We start from the raw sequence: 19,871 nt of genomic DNA, 5'->3' as shown, positions 1-19,871 counted from the left end.
CCTTAGCAAAATGATCGTCATATATAAGAGTTAAACCCTTAGCATGGGAAATAGCTTTCAGTAGGTACTACCTAGTAGATAATGCTGAATTGGTAATCCTAGCTTGTAAATCCTAAAAAAGGAATTCTAAATAGGTAAATCTGAAATTATCATTAATATCCAACTTCATGGAATACTACGAGTAGGTACTTAGGTGTAGGCAGGTTATCATCTTTTAGTAAAGTAACTTAATTAATTCTGTTAGAGTTAATTGATATCCCATTGTAAGCATAATATAACTTTAGACAGCCAGGCGTTGCTGTTTTGGCTGGTTGCTGTTTTGGCTGGTTGCTGTCCTGTTATTTTAATGACAACTTGATGTTTTGGCTGGTTGCTGTCCTGTTATTTTAATGACAACTTGATGTTTTGGCTGGTTGCTGTCCTGTTATTTTAATGACAACTTGATGTTTTGGCTGGTTGCTGTCCTGTTATTTTAATGACAACTTGATGTTTTGGCTGGTTGCTGTCTGTTATTTTAATGACAACTTGATGTTTTGGCTGGTTGCTGTCCTGTTATTTTAATGACAACTTGATGTTTTGGCTGGTTGCTGTCCTGTTATTTTAATGACAACTTGATGTTTCTCGAGCCACTTAAGTGTTACTCATCTTTAGACACCTTGCGGTTCATTAACTCTAGGAGTCATCTTGTGTGACTTAACTCTAGACAACTTGATGTGACTTATCTCTAGACATCCTGATGTGACTTAACTATAGACAACCTGGTGTGACTTACTCTATACAACTTGGTGTGCCTAAACTCTTTGGATATTAATGTCTTTGTACTCTTGAGTTTGGCTTATCTTCATTTTCTACAAACTCCACAAGTATCATTCTCTCAGCTCACACATTGACACAGACACTACAAACTCCACAAGTATCATTCTCTCAGCTCACACATTGACACAGACACTACAAACTCCACAAGTATCATTCTCTCAGCTCACACATTGACACAGACACTACAGAAATCCCTCTGACAATGTTCTCATTAACAACACCAACAAATGAGATTTATGTCTACTTTGTACCATAGACTGGTGGTTTTTATTGAGTTCAATTTCTTGTCAAAAAGTCATCGGAAATTACAATTGAATATTGCGGATCATACAAATCAACACAATGTAAAGTCTATACTTAGGTCAATATATCGATATGTAAAAAGTCATGACTTAGTAACTTTGTAAATATGAAGCTGTATACTGGACACACTTGAGCTGGGTTTAATTAAAACATTCTTCATTCTGTGTTTATATTTTATATCACACTATTTGCATTTTAAAAATGCATTATATATTTGGCTAATGTATGTACATAAACATAAATAGAATAGGTTCTTCTAGAAATGGGTACATAGATGATCGGGCATTAAATATTTTACACTGTACGAAATTATTGTTTATAAAAACTTGTACAGAAAAAAAAAGACAGAGATAGAGAAACAGAGAAAGAGTGGAAGAGAGTGATAGAGAGAGAAACAAAAAGAGAGATAGAGAGAGAGAGGGATAAGAGAGGAATAGAAAGAGAGAGAGAGAACAGAGAGAAAAGGGGGAGTGTGAGTGGAGGATAGCGGAAAAGAATAGAGTAAATAAAGAGATATAGAGATGGGGAAAATAGAAGAGACAGAAAGACAAAGAGAGATGTAGAGAGAAAGAGAGAGAGAAAGAAAGAGAGAAATTATTAGGTGCTTTTGCATACCTTTAAAAAGTAAATCTTTCCAAATCGAATGTGATGCATAAAGTCTGAGCACATTTCAAGACATATTTCACAAGTCACAACATTTTCAATGGTATATACAATAGTCAATCAACATTAGTGTTTAGGAGACTGCAGATTGTATGGTGACTTCATATGGCACTCACAAGAAGAGCCCACGAAGAAAATGGATTATGATCTAATTTTACATTTAAAAAAAAAAGATAAATTTTGAGACATGAGTAAACAAACTAAATGAAATAAAAGGAAAACACTAAATGATTGGAGGAAGTCTCAGGTCTATCAAATACAAAATGATCTTGCAATAACAAAACACAAACACATGAATGTTCTAATGTATACATTATTTGTATAATAACAAGAATAATGAAATGATTTATTAGCTGGTTGTTGAAATTACAATCTATTAAATGCAGATGTACTATGCACGTATGGAGTATAGACGAATCAAGACTCTAAGCATCTACAACATTTCACCAGATTCTTTGAAGGACACAATGTAATCACGTGACATTTATTTTGTTCTGAAAAAAAAAGCACGAGAGAACATCCATTTTTGTTTATGAAAACAAAGAACAGCAACCAATAACCTGATAGCACACACTGGTAGGACAGAACTGAAAGGACATAGTGGCTAGGAAACAGCTGGTATGGACACAGAAGGTAGGACACTGTAGTGTTGACCCACACTGATTACTGGCATCGTATCCTTATTTACGTACAGTGAACTGTACACAACAATACATAGCAGCCAATACATTCACCAGCATTGCATAACTATTGGCAGTACGTAGGTAAGAAGAGTCTCTTGTTAATCTTTTCCTCTTCAAAACGACAACTTTACTTTCAGACCGAGACATCTTCAGTTTTAACTTTACCCCATGCAGCCGAAACTTCCAGAGTTGCACCTTCTATTCGCGTGTATTATGATGGTTGCACTTTGGTCAAATAGTCTTGCAGTTCTCGGATGATCTTGTCCTGGTCAACAAACTCCAGGATGTGCGGGGCGTTGATCAGAATCCCAGCCGTGCCGGAGAATGTGATGAGCAAGAAGATGATGAGCAGCAATCTGTCCAGCACCTTGGCCACATACTTCCATTCCTCTAGCATCTGAGGACACACACACAAGGATTTTCATTTCAAGAAGTCAGTAAAATATCTACACTACTTGATTTCAAAATGAAGAAAATGGCTACAAACCGGAAACTGGAAAGCTAAAAATAGATCATTACAGTTTTTACACGACGAGGAATATGGATATGAGTTAACCTGGACAGATACATATACGTATACACAAGCGCTAATGTCTATAAGATTTAAGAATAAACTTGATAAAATTAATAAATATTTACTCCAGAGTGATTTGGTCATTATTTCGTTTCTGCGCTGTATTTCCAAGGAACATTTTATTTTTGAAACTTATAGTGCATTGACAGTATGAAATTAGCATTTCCAGTGCTGGATTTGTTCATCTTAGTTGACTGTTGATTTTCATGAACAAGAAATGTGTCTACGTTGCTGTCACTTTTTAATATAAAAAAATTGCTAATTATGATCTTTCTTATTCTAAGTTGATGTTCTTACAGAAAGTGTTAACATATTCTCTCACACCTCTCTTATTTTATTTATTCTACAGATATCTTTATTTTTACATTTAAATTACTAAACAGACTTTTCAGAGAGAATGTTTAGTTGTGGATTGTAACGATGGGCGGGGAGGACAAACACACAGACGGTGAGGAACAAGATGAGCACGCAGGTATGATCAGTAATACAAATATATCTATTAACAAACTACATGATATATCGATTCCAGCATTTAAAGCAGTAATTATTGATAGCACTTACCATGACGTGGTTTTGTTCTAATTTCAGATGAGTGTAGATAAAGTTCACTGCTTCCACAGTTCTACGTATTTCAGGGGTCATCACAAACTTTCTGCGCCTAGGGCTGGACACTTCTTGACCATTAGGAACATCTGTTTGCCTGCTGGCTGCTTCATCAGATAAGCTGGGATTGGATTGGCTTTCACCCAACTGTGTTATTTGATTGGGCGAGGAGCTTCTATCCGCGAGCTCCATAGACTCCTCGTCATATCTGGCGAGTTGATTGTTGATGCACTCGGGGGGATCAAACTCGGGCTCAGCCATGGCTTTCCATCGTTTTTCAAAGTCTGGCCTGGACATGAGCAGATATTTAGGAAGCTCTCGCAGGAAGACGACCCTGACCCAAGGCGGCATGGTATGATTGTGTGGGTTGACCCAGTTCCGGTTGATGACGATGACGGTGGCGAAGATGGCGATAAAGTTCATCAAGAATGTGAATAAAAGATATTTGGCAATCAGAGGGATGGTCAGAGAGGGCGGGAGTATTTTGGAGACCAGAAGAAGAAACACTACCAGGGCGAACAGGACAGATATACACAGAGCGATTTTCTGGCCACGATGCGCGGGGAGGACAAACACACAGACGGTGACGAAGGAAATGAGCACGCAGGGAATGATCAAGTTGACGGTGTAGAACAGAGTCTTTCTCCTCAGGATGAACTCGAACACGATCAGCTCGCGCACATCTCCCGTGATATCAGTCACATTGACGATTTTCCCGGGACAGTCAATGATGTCCCAGCTGCCGCTCTTTAAGTAGTCTGCAAGCACTACCTTGTCTCGGTTGTCCCGGAAAGTGTACTTCAGAGATTTGCCTTTGTGGCTCCAGGACCCGAACTTCATCTCGCAGGTTTGTTGGTCGAAAGGGAAATACTTGACGTCGATCGAGCAAGAGCTGTGATATATAGCAGGAGGGATCCAGTTGATTTCAGCATTGCTGTACAAAACACAGTTCGATTTGAAGGTGACCTCAAAGTTTCCATCAGCGCTGAAAAGCAGATGTGAAATAATTTATTGACAAGGCTTCGAAATAAAATGTATAGACAACATAAAATTTATTTTTTTTATGCTTAACAATTTATGCTAAATATATAAAATATTGAATAAGCATTGAAAGAGTTCAGACATACAAAAAAGGGTAAACATTTCCCAAATACAAAGAACTTCCTGGATCAGAGCTGCTGGTCTGATAGCTGAGAGTAGTCCGTCCCATGGCTCAAGACAAGAAATACTAGTTCTAGTTCGTTCTTTCAGCACTGCCACAGTGACAGAATCAATAGTGTGAAAGAGTGACCGAATCAATCAAGTGTGACAAAGTGACAGAGTCAATCAAGTGTGACACATAGACTAACCTTCTTCACACTCATCCATTTTCTGACTTGATCTCACGCTGAGTAAGACAATGTATATATGATATGTGTGTATGTATGTGTGTGCTTGTGTGTGTGTATGGAGCTCTCTTTAGAGAGAATGGTTTTGAAATTTGGTTGTTGGTTGTAGCCTATACTTATAAAGTGTTGGTTTTACTGGTACACGTGACTCTTGATTTACACGGAGAGAGTTAACTTTAAAGTTAATATATGAAATTCATTGTAGTCGTGATTTCAGTCAATGTTATACTTACTTGATGGTTAGCATAACTCTAATGAAGGGGCTTACTTGTTCAATATAACAATACACACTAAAAAAGGGGCTTGTTTGAAGTTAATTGTTAGTTAGAACAAAAGACACACTAATAAAGGGGCTTACATTAAAACAAAATACATTAATAAAAAAGGGGCTTACGTTAGTACAAAGAAACACTAATAAATGGGCTTCCGTTAGAACAAAGACACACAAATAAAGGGGCTAACTTGTTTGAATATAACAAAACACACTAATAAAGGGGCTTACGTTAGAACAAAGAGTCAAAGACGCACTAAAGGGGCTTACATTAGAAGAAAGACACACTAATAAAGGGGCTTACGTTATAACAAAGACACACTAATAAAGGAACTTACTTCTTTTTTACTTGTTAGAAGACATTAATAAAGGGGCTTACTTGTTAAATAGTACAAAGTCAGGTACCCAAACCTTGTCTTGAGGTATACGTATGGAGCCTATGTTTCCAAACAATGCTGGATCCCATGAGAGTTGGTAGTCTGTCCAGTACTGCAGGTTGAACAGAAAGAACACATTAGAGGAATAGAAAAGGAAAGAGAGACTATAGAAAGAGAGAGGTACAAAAAGAGTGGGAGAGAGAAAGACAAGAGATATACACAGAGAATGACAAGAGATATACATAGAGAAAGACAAGAGATATACAAAGAGAAAGACAAGAGATATACACAGAGAAAGACAAGAGATATACAAAGAGAAATACAAGAGATATACATAGAGAAAGACAAGAGATATACACAGAGAAATACAAGAGATATACAAAGAGAAAGACAAGAGATATACAAAGAGAAAGACAAGAGATATACAAAGAGAAAGACAAGAGCTATACAAAGAGAAAGACAAGAGATATTCAAAGAGAAAGACAAGAGATATACAAAGAGAAAGACAAGAGCTATACAAAGAGAAAGACAAGAGATATACAAAGAGAAAGACAAGAGATATACAAAGAGAAAGACAAGAGATATACAAAGAGAAAGACAAGAGATATACAAATAGAAAGACAAGAGATATACAAAGAGAAAGACACGAGATATACAAAGAGAAAGACAAGAGATATACAAAGAGAAAGACAAGAGATATACAAAGAGAAAGACAAGAGATATACAAAGAGAAAGACAAGAGATATACAAAGAGAAAGACAAGAGATATACGAAGAGAAAGACAAGAGATATACAAAGAGAAAGACAAGAGATATACAAAGAGAAAGACAAGAGATATACAAAGAGAAAGACAAGAGATATACAAAGAGAAAGACAAGAGATATACAAAGAGAAAGACAAGAGATATACAAAGAGAAAGACAAGAGATATACAAAGAAAAATAAAAAAATAAAAATGGTTTTGCAAGAAAAGCTCACGTTAAACAGAGATTGCGAACACATCTAGAAGGACAAGGACACATCTAGAAAACAAAGACATATCTAGAAGGACAAGGACATATCTAGAAGGACATATCTAGAAAGACAAGGACACATCTAGAAGGACAAGGACACATCTAGAAAACAAGGACATATCTAGAAGGACAAGGACATATCTAGAATACAAGGACATATCTAGAAGGACAAGGACATATCTAGAAAACAAGGACATATCTAGAAGGACAAGGACATATCTAGAAGGACATATCTAGAAAGACAAGGACACATCTAGAAGGACAAGGACACATATCGATAAAGCGCCAAATAGTAAAGAATGCTCTTTTAATTTATGAAACTTGTCCATGATTTTAAAATTTGCAAATATACCAGTTGCAGCCAAACATTTGTCTTCATGACCTGGTTCACTTCATCCTGAAACAAGACAAACGTTTCTAGAAACATCAGCATGTGAAGATGTCTTAACGTTCATTAAAACAAAATGACAAACAAAAAAAAAAAGAAAAAAAATCCAACAAATATTTCCTTGTTTTCTTTTTTTTTTCGATCGATATTTTGAACTACAATGTGTCTAAGTGTTAGCGTACATCGGCAGCCACTGCGCTTTACTTAAGTAACGAAGGTAGTCTTGGAAGATGTCACTTCAAGGACTAGGGCCAAGATACAACACTTTCGGTACTGAGGTAGAGTCCAGTAACACAGTCTACAAACGCAAAATACCTAGGTGTATAATACATGAAAAACTGTCATGGAATCCACATATTGATGAAACTATCAAAAAATCAAACATAGTATTATAGTTCATTAAAAGAAATTTCTATAAATCAAATAAGAACATAAAATGTTATTTAACCTTGGTTAGGCCAATAATAGAATATGCATCCTCTGTCTGGGACCCCTCAACTCAAGAAAATATTAAGAAACTGGAACAGACACAAAATAGAGCAGTGAGATTCACAACTAACGAATATTCACATTTGACTAGAGTAACACCTTTAGTGTCCTTTAGTAAAATCACTAAATTTAGAAAGCCTTCAGGAGAGAAGACTCAAAAAAAGTAAAGTAGCTATTATACATAAAACACTGAACCATAGTCTTCAAATACAAAACAAAATCTAATATAATACTCAGAAAGACACAAAGATAAAGGCACATTCCTCGTTCCATATTCTAGGACAAATTTGTACAAACGCTCCTTCTTCTATTAGAGCATGGAATGGGTTGCCTGAGCCAGTAGGGAAAACCAGTGACTTGGCAGAATTTAGGTCAAGACTAGATGCATGACGCTTAGGATATAATCATCTTCTTTTTTGAAGTAACGTCTGTATTATATAAGATATAATAAGATAAGTCTTCCAAGATGTCGCTCCTAGGAGTGGGACCAAGAAACATCTCTATCATCTACCAGCCTGGACTAATTGTACAGCGAACGTAGAAGTTTTGAGATCTCAATGTGAGAGTGTGGAGGCGCTGCTAGGTTGTTGTTTTTTTAAAACTTCTACACTCGCCCACTTAGTTCATGTACACAAAATAGCAAATGTGAAAAGGTTTTATTCTAACTAGCCAAATGAAACATGGATGTCAAAATTATGACAGTTTAGCTAATTTATAGAGTGGCCTAATTATTTTAAACTAAACACACTAGGGATAGTCTTATAATAACACAATTACCCACTTCCGCCATTTCCTTTTTATTGAAATTATACAAGTTCACTGTCAACAAGGTGAACAACTCTTGCGATGCAAGTCTAAATGTAGTTTTCTAATTGCAGATGAACGGATTCAAAGACTAGATCACGTAAACGTTGTTTTTTTTTAAAAGCATGACTTCAAGTCATACACATTAGCTATCACATTAAAAGTGTACTAAAAATGATTTCCTTCAAGTTCTACTTACGAATAGGTCAGAGTCTAGTAACTAGTAACCATAGGCTTGACGTAGAACATAAAGCGAGTTTCATATTCCCATAATGACAAAACACTAAATAGGACATTTACGTTAGCTTCCATAGGTCCTGATTATTATAAACGGTAGTGTTGATTTATGACTTGGTTGATTTATGACTTGGTTGAGTTGATTTATGATTTGGTTGAGTTGATGACTAGGCTATATGTCTCATTCTAAATGTTTACCTCATAAGCCTTACAAAAATCCTATATACAAGATTTACTATGTAATGGTATGAATAGATGGAACAACTTCCATCTGGCTGTTGAAGGCTCGAGTCTAGCATATATAGAACAGTTTGTAGTCTAGAAGTGTGTCTGTGAGAGTGTACCAAGCTCCACCTGCTGAGGGTAGGGTGAGGAGTTGGAACTATTTTTCTTACCAATGTGTGTGTTGGGTTACAATAGTGTTGTCCTGATGCTTATGTTAACATGTAAACTATGTCATATATTTGTTTTTAATTAAATGTAGTTTTGCGTACCGATTAGAATGCTCTAAAGGTTAGCGTTCTTTTAAATGACATCCATAAGTTACTTTATGTAACTGTATTTATCCATAACAATGGTTGCCTACTAAATTTTTTATATTCAGTACTGAAGAGATTGCCAACAACACATAAGACACTATCAAACGTTTACGGTTTACACAACAGTTCACGTTAAAATTGTTCATAAACTGTCCAAACTTGACGATCACTGGATTGTCCATTGTTGTAGGTCAACAAAGTTACTGGGATTCTATCCTTATTTCTTATGGAAGCCCAAAGATTCCAAGAAATATAAATGTTTTTGTTGGAGCGATACAATTCCTGAAACTGTTGCTATGTACTAAATTAATTTACTCCCTATCCTCCTGCGTTTCATTTTTTACAGTTTCTAAATATATTATGAAATAAGCTCAAACTAGCCAAAGCAGACAATGAATACTTAAAATTAAATCACAAGAAGAAAGGTTTACAATATAGTTATTTCCCTTGCTTTTTTTTGTTCGAAACTTCTCGCATCTGAACCACGAGTATGTTTTGCAATTTCAACAAATTATGGCTCTATGAGAAAAGCCCAAAACATATAAGTATATTGGATATATATATAATGGAAACAATGATAAAAGTGTTAGAAATAAAAGTAAATATGTATGTCATAGGCCATGAGGGACGTGTTTCTGATAACATGTAAACTATGACATAGATTTGTATTTTAAATGCAGTTTTGAATAGCAATCAAAGTGGGCTAAAAGTAGCATTCATTTAAATCACCAGCTGATGGTGTAATATCAAGATACCTTACGTGTAGTGACAGTGTATAAACTGAAATAAATCCATATACAATACGATCAATCCATTACTTAACACTACAACCAGAACAATCAACCCATTACTTAACACTACAACCAGAACAATCAACCCATTACTTAACACTACAACCAGAACAATCAACCCATTACTTAACACTACAACCAGAACAATCAACCCATTACTTAACACTACAACCAGAACAATCAACCCATTACTTAACACTACAACCAGAACAATCAACCCATTACTTAACACTACAACCAGAACAATCAACCCATTACTTAACACTACAACCAGAACAATCAACCCATTGCTTAGCACTACAACCAGAACAATCAACCCATTGCTTAGCACTACAACCAGAACAATCAACCCATTACTTAACACTACAACCAGAACAATCAACCCGTTGCTTAGCACTACAACCAGAACAATCCGCCCATTGCTTAACACTACAACCAGAACAATCAACCCACTGCTTAACACTACAACCAGAACAATCAACCCATTACTTAACACTACAACCAGAACAATCAACCCATTGCTTAGCACTACAACCAGAACAATCAACCCATTACTTAACACTACAACCAGAACAATCAACCCATTACTTAACACTAAAACCAGAACAATCAACCCATTACTTAACACTACAACCAGAACAATCAACCCATTACTTAACACTACAACCAGAACAATCAACCCATTACTTAACACTACAACCAGAACAATCAACCCATTACTTAACACTACAACCAGAACAATCAACCCATTACTTAACACTACAACCAGAACAATCAACCCGTTGCTTTGCACTACAACCAGAACAATCAACCCGTTGCTTAGCACTACAACCAGAACAATCAACCCGTTGCTTAGCACTACAACCAGAACAATCAACCCATTACTTAACACTACAACCAGAACAATCCGCCCATTACTTAACACTACAACCAGAACAATCAACCCATTACTTAACACTACAACCAGAACAATCAACCCATTACTTAACACTACAACCAGAACAATCAACCCATTACTTAACACTACAACCAGAACAATCAACCCATTACTTAACACTACAACCAGAACAATCAACCCATTACTTAACACTACAACCAGAACAATCAACCCATTACTTAACACTAAAACCAGAACAATCAACCCATTACTTAACACTAAAACCAGAACAATCAACCCATTACTTAACACTACAACCAGAACAATCAACCCATTGCTTAGCACTACAACCAGAACAATCAACCCATTACTTAACACTACAACCAGAACAATCAACCCATTACTTAACACTACAACCAGAACAATCAACCCGTTGCTTAGCACTACAACCAGAACAATCAACCCGTTGCTTAGCACTACAACCAGAACAATCAACCCGTTGCTTAGCACTACAACCAGAACAATCAACCCGTTGCTTAGCACTACAACCAGAACAATCAACCCGTTGCTTAGCACTACAACCAGAACAATCAACCCATTGCTTAGCACTACAACCAGAACAATCAACCCGTTGCTTAGCACTACAACCAGAACAATCAACCCATTACTTAACACTACAACCAGAACAATCAACCCGTTGCTTAGCACTACAACCAGAACAATCAACCCGTTGCTTAGCACTACAACCAGAACAATCAACCCATTACTTAACACTACAACCAGAACAATCAACCCATTACTTAACACTAAAACCAGAACAATCAACCCATTACTTAACACTAAAACCAGAACAATCAACCCATTACTTAACACTACAACCAGAACAATCAACCCATTGCTTAGCACTACAACCAGAACAATCAACCCATTACTTAACACTACAACCAGAACAATCAACCCATTACTTAACACTACAACCAGAACAATCAACCCGTTGCTTAGCACTACAACCAGAACAATCAACCCGTTGCTTAGCACTACAACCAGAACAATCAACCCATTACTTAACACTACAACCAGAACAATCAACCCGTTGCTTAGCACTACAACCAGAACAATCAACCCGTTGCTTAGCACTACAACCAGAACAATCAACCCATTACTTAACACTACAACCAGAACAATCAACCCGTTGCTTAGCACTACAACCAGAACAATCAACCCGTTGCTTAGCACTACAACCAGAACAATCAACCCATTGCTTAGCACTACAACCAGAACAATCAACCCATTACTTAGCACTACAACCAGAACAATCAACCCGTTGCTTAGCACTACAACCAGAACAATCAACCCATTGCTTAGCACTACAACCAGAACAATCAACCCATTGCTTAGCACTACAACCAGAACAATCAACCCGTTGCTTAGCACTACAACCAGAACAATCAACCCGTTGCTTAACACTACAACCAGAACAATCAACCCATTACTTAACACTACAACCAGAACAATCAACCCGTTGCTTAACACTACAACCAGAACAATCCGCCCATTACTTAACACTACAACCAGAACAATCCGCCCATTGCTTAACACTACAACCAGAACAATCCGCCCATTACTTAACACTACAACCAGAACAATCCGCCCATTACTTAACACTACAACCAGAACAATCAGCCCATTACTTAACACTACAACCAGAACAATCAACCCATTACTTAACACTACAACCAGAACAATCCGCCCATTACTTAACACTACAACCAGAACAATCTTCTTTTGTCCTTATCATCCACGTCTATAGAAAACAAAAACAAATGCACGAGGGGAGGGGTGGGTGGGTAGTGGCTGTGCCGAATTCGCAATCCATTCTCTTGTTCCCATTTCGCTCGACCCGAGAAGCGACCTGTCGGTCCCAAGGAATGCGGTATGCGTGATGAACTAATGCTTCATGGGGCCAGTAGCAGACAATAACTTTGTGCTTGGAAGTGTTAAGACTGAGTTCAAAACAATCTTCTCTTGTCTGTCAGTCATGTGACTGGTCAGCAATCCAGATGTACAAATAGCACTCACATTGCTTTATAACTCCGGGAAAAGTAAAATTCGATTTACTAACCTTTTGCCAGATAAATATAAAAAGTTTAGAAAGTATGTAATATAAACAAAGCAGTTATCAAAATTAGGGGGTCATTAAGGACAATTTTGTTTGCACAGAAGATCCTTAGGTCCAATTGTTGACCTAATATTTCCAGTGCCATTTCTCTTTGTTCCGGCATTTTAATGAAGTAAGTGTCCAGTGGCCAGCGTGTAGAGAATAATAGACATTATTGATCATTTGATACAACGTAATGGCCACATTTTGGCATCGTCTTAGCTGGCCTGATATAATTAATTTGTGACAATATACATAAGTATATAGTACTTCTATAATGTATTAATACGGTAAATTATGTTCCTTTGTATCTATGATTTAATAGTTATTAAGAGCAAAGTAATAATGGCTTTTACAGAAAGCAATAAGTCTCATCAAATAGGAGTTGTCTCTTTTTAAAAAAGTATTTTTATATAAGATTTATTTCAGGTTTTAGAACCCTGTTCAGCTGTCCCTGAGATGATGTGTACGCACTGTTATGTCCAGCAATTAGATCTTTTTTTGATACCGTATTTATGACAATAAAGGTACCAAAACATATTTCTAGCTTTTATTTTACAGATGTAGTAAAATTCCACTGGGGAAAGATATGCAGATTACACCCGGCAGAGATCTGTCAATGGGTCATTACAAGGTCAACGCAGCAGACGCCAAGACGTCAAATTTGAGAATTTGTTGCTGCCCAAAAATATGAACATTTTTAGATCGTCACGTGATAACCCGTTGACATGACCCAGTTAACTGGCTTATACATCGAACTGTTGGAAGACAAATTTAGATAGACGGAACAGAGTATAAGTTTACTTTATATATGCTTTTAATAAATAAAAGAAATATACACTAGAAAAATTAATATAAATTAATTTTTTTTTGTTTAATGCACACAATGTGTCACTGGATTGACATAAGATATAAGTAAGCATGTATTAATTTCAAACAAATGCTCTTGTTTTTTCATCTCTTTGAGTCTGCAATAAGTATCTCTCCATTAGAAGATAAAAAAGATAATTCGTGTTGGATAGTATCTTCAAAATCCTAAAGAGCAAGACTTTTGGAGTATGCGGTTTACAGAATACGGCCTAAAGAGCAAGACTTTTGGAGTATGCGGTTTACAGAATACGGAAGAATAGTTTATCAATCCATTTTTTTTACAGTTCCTCTATTCAGGTCGCACATTCATGGAAACAAACGGATCTTGGGAACAAACCAGGATTTTTCTCGAGAGTATGGAGGGTGAGGGATTGGACGGCGTAATAAATGTTCCATTTTTTTTAATTTTACAAGCAATAGTTATTATGAGCAAATTATACAAATTATAAGCTGTATAAAGAAGAAACTGTCTTTTAAAAAAGATATTTTAAACATATTCTTCTTGTTTAAGAAATGTAGAATGAAATAAAAATTTTAAAATGAAACTCTGATTGAAAATAAATCAATATTATGAATTACAATTTTTTAAAAAGTATTTTCAGAACTAAATCTAGATTTTAAACAATTGTATTTACTTAAAGATAAAAACATGAATGAAAGCAAGGCCCACTACTCCTGAAGAACCAAAGAAACTGCTCCATATGGACACTTGGAGCGACTATTTACCGAGAAAAACCGAAATGAGATGGAAGCAGATAACTTTTAAAAAAAGGAGGGAAATTGTCTCCCTTGTGCATCGCAAATATGAGTAAAGATGTCGCTGTTTCTTCCATTTCCATCTGTATTTCAAAGAAATGTTGCCCCAATCAATGCGACCGTCTTAACCGACTTTCGATTTCTTTGCAAATGTATTCTGGTGATTTTTGGGAACTACCAAAAGTAAGGCTGAAAGCTCCAGACGGCCTGCACATGTGCAATCAATAGCTAATGATACGTTAGAGGATTATAGCATTGGCAAAAATATAGATAGGAGGTAATGGGTTAAAACTAAAATAATTTTATTTACTGGAGAGTCATTTTAGAATATATAGAATATATTTATGATGTATATTTTTTAAGAACTATTCTGTCTTTCAGACTTGACTCGCTTGTTTGTTTAAACTTATGTGGAGGGAGGCAGCGGGCAGGGTATGAACCGCGAGCCATTGAAATGACCAGGCAGCCATCTTCACGATTACTGACTCTGTGTACGAGTGTCCATGTGAATGTATATTTGAGTCTAGATGTGTCTAGAGTCTAGAGTATGTGAGTGGACTGGTTTTCAACTCCTGCTCACATTGTAATATTTATCATTTTAATTCGGAGACTTCAGCAATTAAAGCTATGGTTTTAATCAGTTACAGTGTATGAGTATTTAACTTATTGTCCAGTTATTGGGACAGTAGATGTCAATAGTACACTCACCAGATGTATAATTTGACTCAAGGCCAGGTTGAAGGCAATGTCCAATGTGTCGTTGTTGTTTCTGACCGGACGAACCAGAGGATTGTAGCCATTGTTGTCAAACAAATAGGCGATCAAATCTTTTTCGTAGTCCTCTGGAAACACAGCATCAAATATGTCATAGTCAAAAAATGGCGTTGAGACACAAGACTTAATAATCAACAAATGGAGTTGAGACAGAAGACTTAATAGTCAACAAATGGAGTTGAGACAGAATACTTAATAGTCAACAAATGGAGTTGAGACAGAAGACTTAATAGTCAACAAATGGAGTTGAGACAGAAGACTTAATAGTCAACAAATGGAGTTGAGACAGAAGACTTAATAGTCAACAAATGGAGTTGAGACAGAAGACTTAATAGTCAACAAATGGAGTTGAGACAGAAGACTTAATAGTCAACAAATGGAGTTGAGACAGAAGACTTAACAGTCAACAAATGGAGTTGAGACAGAAAACTTAATAGTCAACAAATGGAGTTGAGACAGAAGACTTAACAGTCAACAAATGGAGTTGAGACAGAAGACTTAACAGTCAACAAATGGAGTTGAGACAGAAGACTTAATAGTCAACAAATGGAGTTGAGACAGAAGACTTAATAGTCAACAAATGGAGTTGAGACAGTAGACTTAATAGTTTAGTTATTCTGGAGATAGAGACTGATTAGGTCTCAAGCTATGGAATATACATTTATGTATTGGGTGAGTTGGGTATAAAAACGTCAACTCAATGAAACACGCATATACATCTACCTAACACACATCTATAAACTATATAGATCTATAAATACACGCTACAAAGTATATAGATATACGAACACATATCTATGAAGTATATAGATCTACACTGTACAAAAACATCTATAATGCATATAGATCTACACACTAACACACATCTATGAAGTTTATAGATCTACATATACGCACATCTTGAAGGTTATAGATCTACACATACGCACATCTTGAAGGTTATAGATCTACACATACGCACATCTTGAAGGTTATAGATCTACACATACGCACATCTTGAAGGTTATAGATCTACATATACGCACATCTTGAAGGTTATAAATCTACAAACACACATCTATAAAGTATTTATATAGTATAGAGATCTCTACAAACTCATTTCTTCATTGTATATAGAGCTACACGCATACATCTATGAGTATATAGATCTACTCACAAATCTATGAAGTATATAGATTTACAAACACAAAACAAAACAAAAACACAACTATTATGCTTATAGATCTAATAACACAAATTACATTACAGCCAGTGTCTTTGTATTGTATTTTTAGAACAGGCCACAAACAACACACACTCAGACAAACATGACAACACACAGAGACTGTCAGAGACCATTCGTTATATGGTCTCAAACATACACACACAAGCACACACTTAGATTTAAAAACAAACAAACCCAAACCCAAACATACACACACAAGCACTAACTAAGATTTTAAAACAAACCCAAACTTAAACATACACACACAAGCACACACTTTGATTTAAAAACAAACCCAAACCCAAACATACAAATTTAATCCAACAGAAACAATAAGCTAAAGATTTTAAAAAAGTAGGCTCTACATTGATAGAAAAAAACAAAGAAGGAAGAACAGGGAAGTGTTGGATTCAAAGATGTAGTTGATGTTTTAATAACAGAATTCTTTTGTCTGTTTCTTCCTTGTCTAGAGTGTCTTTGACTGTTATACAAACAGAACACAATGGACATTTATATTTGGTCAATGCTTCTATTTTATCCTTAACTATTAACAATGTAGAGGTGCAAAGTGAACGAGTGAACCCAAAGGAAAAGAAAATCCACTAATCGTTAAATGGCATTTGTGTTTTGATAGGCTGAAGTTTAGTTACAGGATAGTCAATAGGCTTAAATAGGAAAATCCAACATTATTCAAATATTATGCAGCCTATGAACTATAGAAGATAACAAGCAAAAAAAAAAATACACAATAAACACAAAAGCTTAGAAATGCTTAGGAAAGAAATGTACATTTACAGCCATATCTCTAATAATATAAGATTTGTTTTCCTTTTTCTGTGTGAAGTAAAATTAATTTATTACCACTAATTAGGTAATAAATGGGTTAATATTTAAATTGATTCATGTTTTGTTAGGGTTAGGGTTAACTTCAACTTGATTCGAGACTGGGAAGTGGGAGAAAATAACGTGTAAAGACTTTGTATCAGACAGACAGACGTACAGACGGAGTGAGTTAATAAAGCTTTGTACAAATTTGACTTGAGATGAATACAAAGTAGTCTGTATAGAAATATACCAAGTGTCTATACAGTTCATAATTATTGTAGATAAAACAAATATTAGCCCGGATTGGTTTTCTTATGGCATTCTCTCTCTCCCTCTCTCAGTCTCTCTCTCTCTCCACTTACAAACATCAATTATTTCCTGCTTGAGTACAGTCTCTATGACTATGACAACGGTTTTGTAAACAGCCGTGTCATAAGAAGACACCTTTGTGGGAAGGGGCGGGGGCGTAGACGTGCGCCCTAAACGTGTATTTGAAATGTTGTACAGTAAATGTCATAGACGGGGGGGGGGGGGGGGGTAAACAAGGTGTCAAAGTAGGTACACAGCGCCGCGGTACCCTCGTGAGGTGGATGTAGAAAAGGTTGCAGGCCGTGAACCTCTACCTGGCTTGCAGACATCGTCAGGTGATGTGCTCCGAGTTTATACAACCTGATACTAAAGATGTCAACAAGATGGAGATTATCTCTCACTCTTTTCTTCCTCATTCACTCTTCCTCCTTTCTCTCTCTCTCTCTCTTTATATAATATATAATACACACACTTTCTCTTTTTTGAAACATTTCTTTCTGTTTTCTTATTTAGTAAACAGCTTATGTTCTCTTGTTTCTTACCCCTCCCCAAACACCCATAGCAGCTGACACTCCATTGTAAATGCCTGGGCCCCACCAATCCTCTCTCCTGCTCTAACCGCTACTCACCTTCACTCGTCACCCCCACCCTCCCCTTTCCCTCTGATGACGACCTTTCTTGTTACCCCCCCCCTCCCTCCGTGTATTAGCATGCATCGATTACCTCTCTTCTTCTCTTCCTCCATCTCTAAGGCCGAAATGAGCACGGCGAAGGAGGCACACAGCGTGAGGCATGTCTGGAGGTATCTATATGTAACGCCCATGCCTCTACCTGTCATGGCGACGATCCTGAAAGAGACACGAATTTAAAGAAACAAAACAAAGCCACAGCGATAAATGAAATCCACCTAACAGCATCCAAAACTCCGTCAACCAGAGACCTGATTAGGTTCACTGAATGGTCAAGTCACTGCCAACTTCTGTGAATAAGGAACTCATCACAAATCGTCACACGTCAGCCATAGTTGAAAAAATAAACCACACAACAGCACAACAACAGCTTCTATCCAGCGGTGTGTAGGTTAGTTAATCTGATCGAAACTGAGCTGTGTAGAAAGAAACATGTGTTTTAAAAAAAAGTAGCATAAAAACTCAACTAGTCACTGCGGGCAATAAAAAAAAACAACAAAAACATTCGGAAATAGCCAAGTCGTCGAAGCGCATGCGCCGTGACATATTTCCTGTTCACTACACCTTACAACAATCTCAATGCAAAGCCTTAGAAATAAAACTTTAAAAAAAAATGAAAATAATAATTAAAAAAAAAAACGAATTAATTCAACATTTTTCTTCCTTTAATTTAGTTTTACTTTTTCATGCCTGAAAATTAATTAAATTAAAAGAATAAATCACTTTTTAAATATATATTAAAAAAAAAACATGAACTCGCAAATGAATGGAAGTAGAGCAGACGAGAGGCGCGAGCGTGAGATAGGAGGCGGCTTAAAGCAGATGGTGTGGGGGTGGGAAAGGGATGTATTTCTCGTGCGCGGCAGACCGTCCAGACGAAAGGCTGCTGGGACTAGCACTTGGAAAAGAGGAGTACATGTCACGTGGTTGAAGCTGTAACACAAAAAATACTGTAGTCATTTTTAAGGAGATAATTTAAAATAATTTGTTTTCTTTTAATCTCATTAACTTTTTAAAAATCTCCCTTTGTCTCCCGAATCCTCATTTGCTATTTAAAAGATACTTAAATCCTTTAATGCTAAACAATTATTTTTATGTTTTCAAACTGAGAGAATTGGATGAATTTGTTGATCAATAACCGCCTATCGGATAATTGAAATATCAACTCCAGATATCCCTGTGGAGAAATGGATTTTGAATTTCGGGATTCACCCATCTCTAATAGGTATCTGACATTAGTTGGCGAAAGTAAAGACGGTTGGTCGTCGCGCTGGTCACACGACACCCTCGTTAACCATAGTTCATAGAAACAAATGATTTTTTACATCATCTGCCTTATATATCGCAAGGTCTGAAAGGGAAACTCTAGCCTACGTACTGTTCTCAAAGATAGAATAAAATTTGTTAACATAAACAGAACAACACATTCAAACACATTTCATATTAGAGAATTTTGTCCTAACAAATACAT

The 19,871-nt window shown here is 36.3% G+C and overlaps 1 protein-coding gene across 1 annotated transcript; it reads right to left on the bottom strand.

The window, feature by feature from the left end:
- Window positions 1–321: 321 nt before the first annotated feature.
- LOC106064644 (acetylcholine receptor subunit beta-like 1) lies at window positions 322–19,086 on the bottom strand. Its single transcript, XM_013223240.2, has 6 exons — window positions 18,435–19,086; window positions 15,308–15,441; window positions 7,043–7,087; window positions 5,681–5,790; window positions 3,601–4,627; window positions 322–2,862 (listed from the first exon to the last, which is right to left on the bottom strand). The coding sequence occupies exons 1-6, from the start codon at window positions 18,547–18,549 to the stop codon at window positions 2,677–2,679; spliced, it is 1,617 nt and encodes a 538-aa protein (XP_013078694.1). The 5' UTR covers window positions 18,550–19,086; the 3' UTR covers window positions 322–2,676.
- Window positions 19,087–19,871: the final 785 nt, after the last annotated feature.

The sequence above is a fragment of the Biomphalaria glabrata genome, chromosome 1 (assembly GCF_947242115.1).
Source record: "Biomphalaria glabrata chromosome 1, xgBioGlab47.1, whole genome shotgun sequence".
Classification (NCBI taxonomy): domain Eukaryota; kingdom Metazoa; phylum Mollusca; class Gastropoda; family Planorbidae; genus Biomphalaria; species Biomphalaria glabrata.
This window is presented reverse-complemented; position numbering and strand designations above follow the sequence as displayed.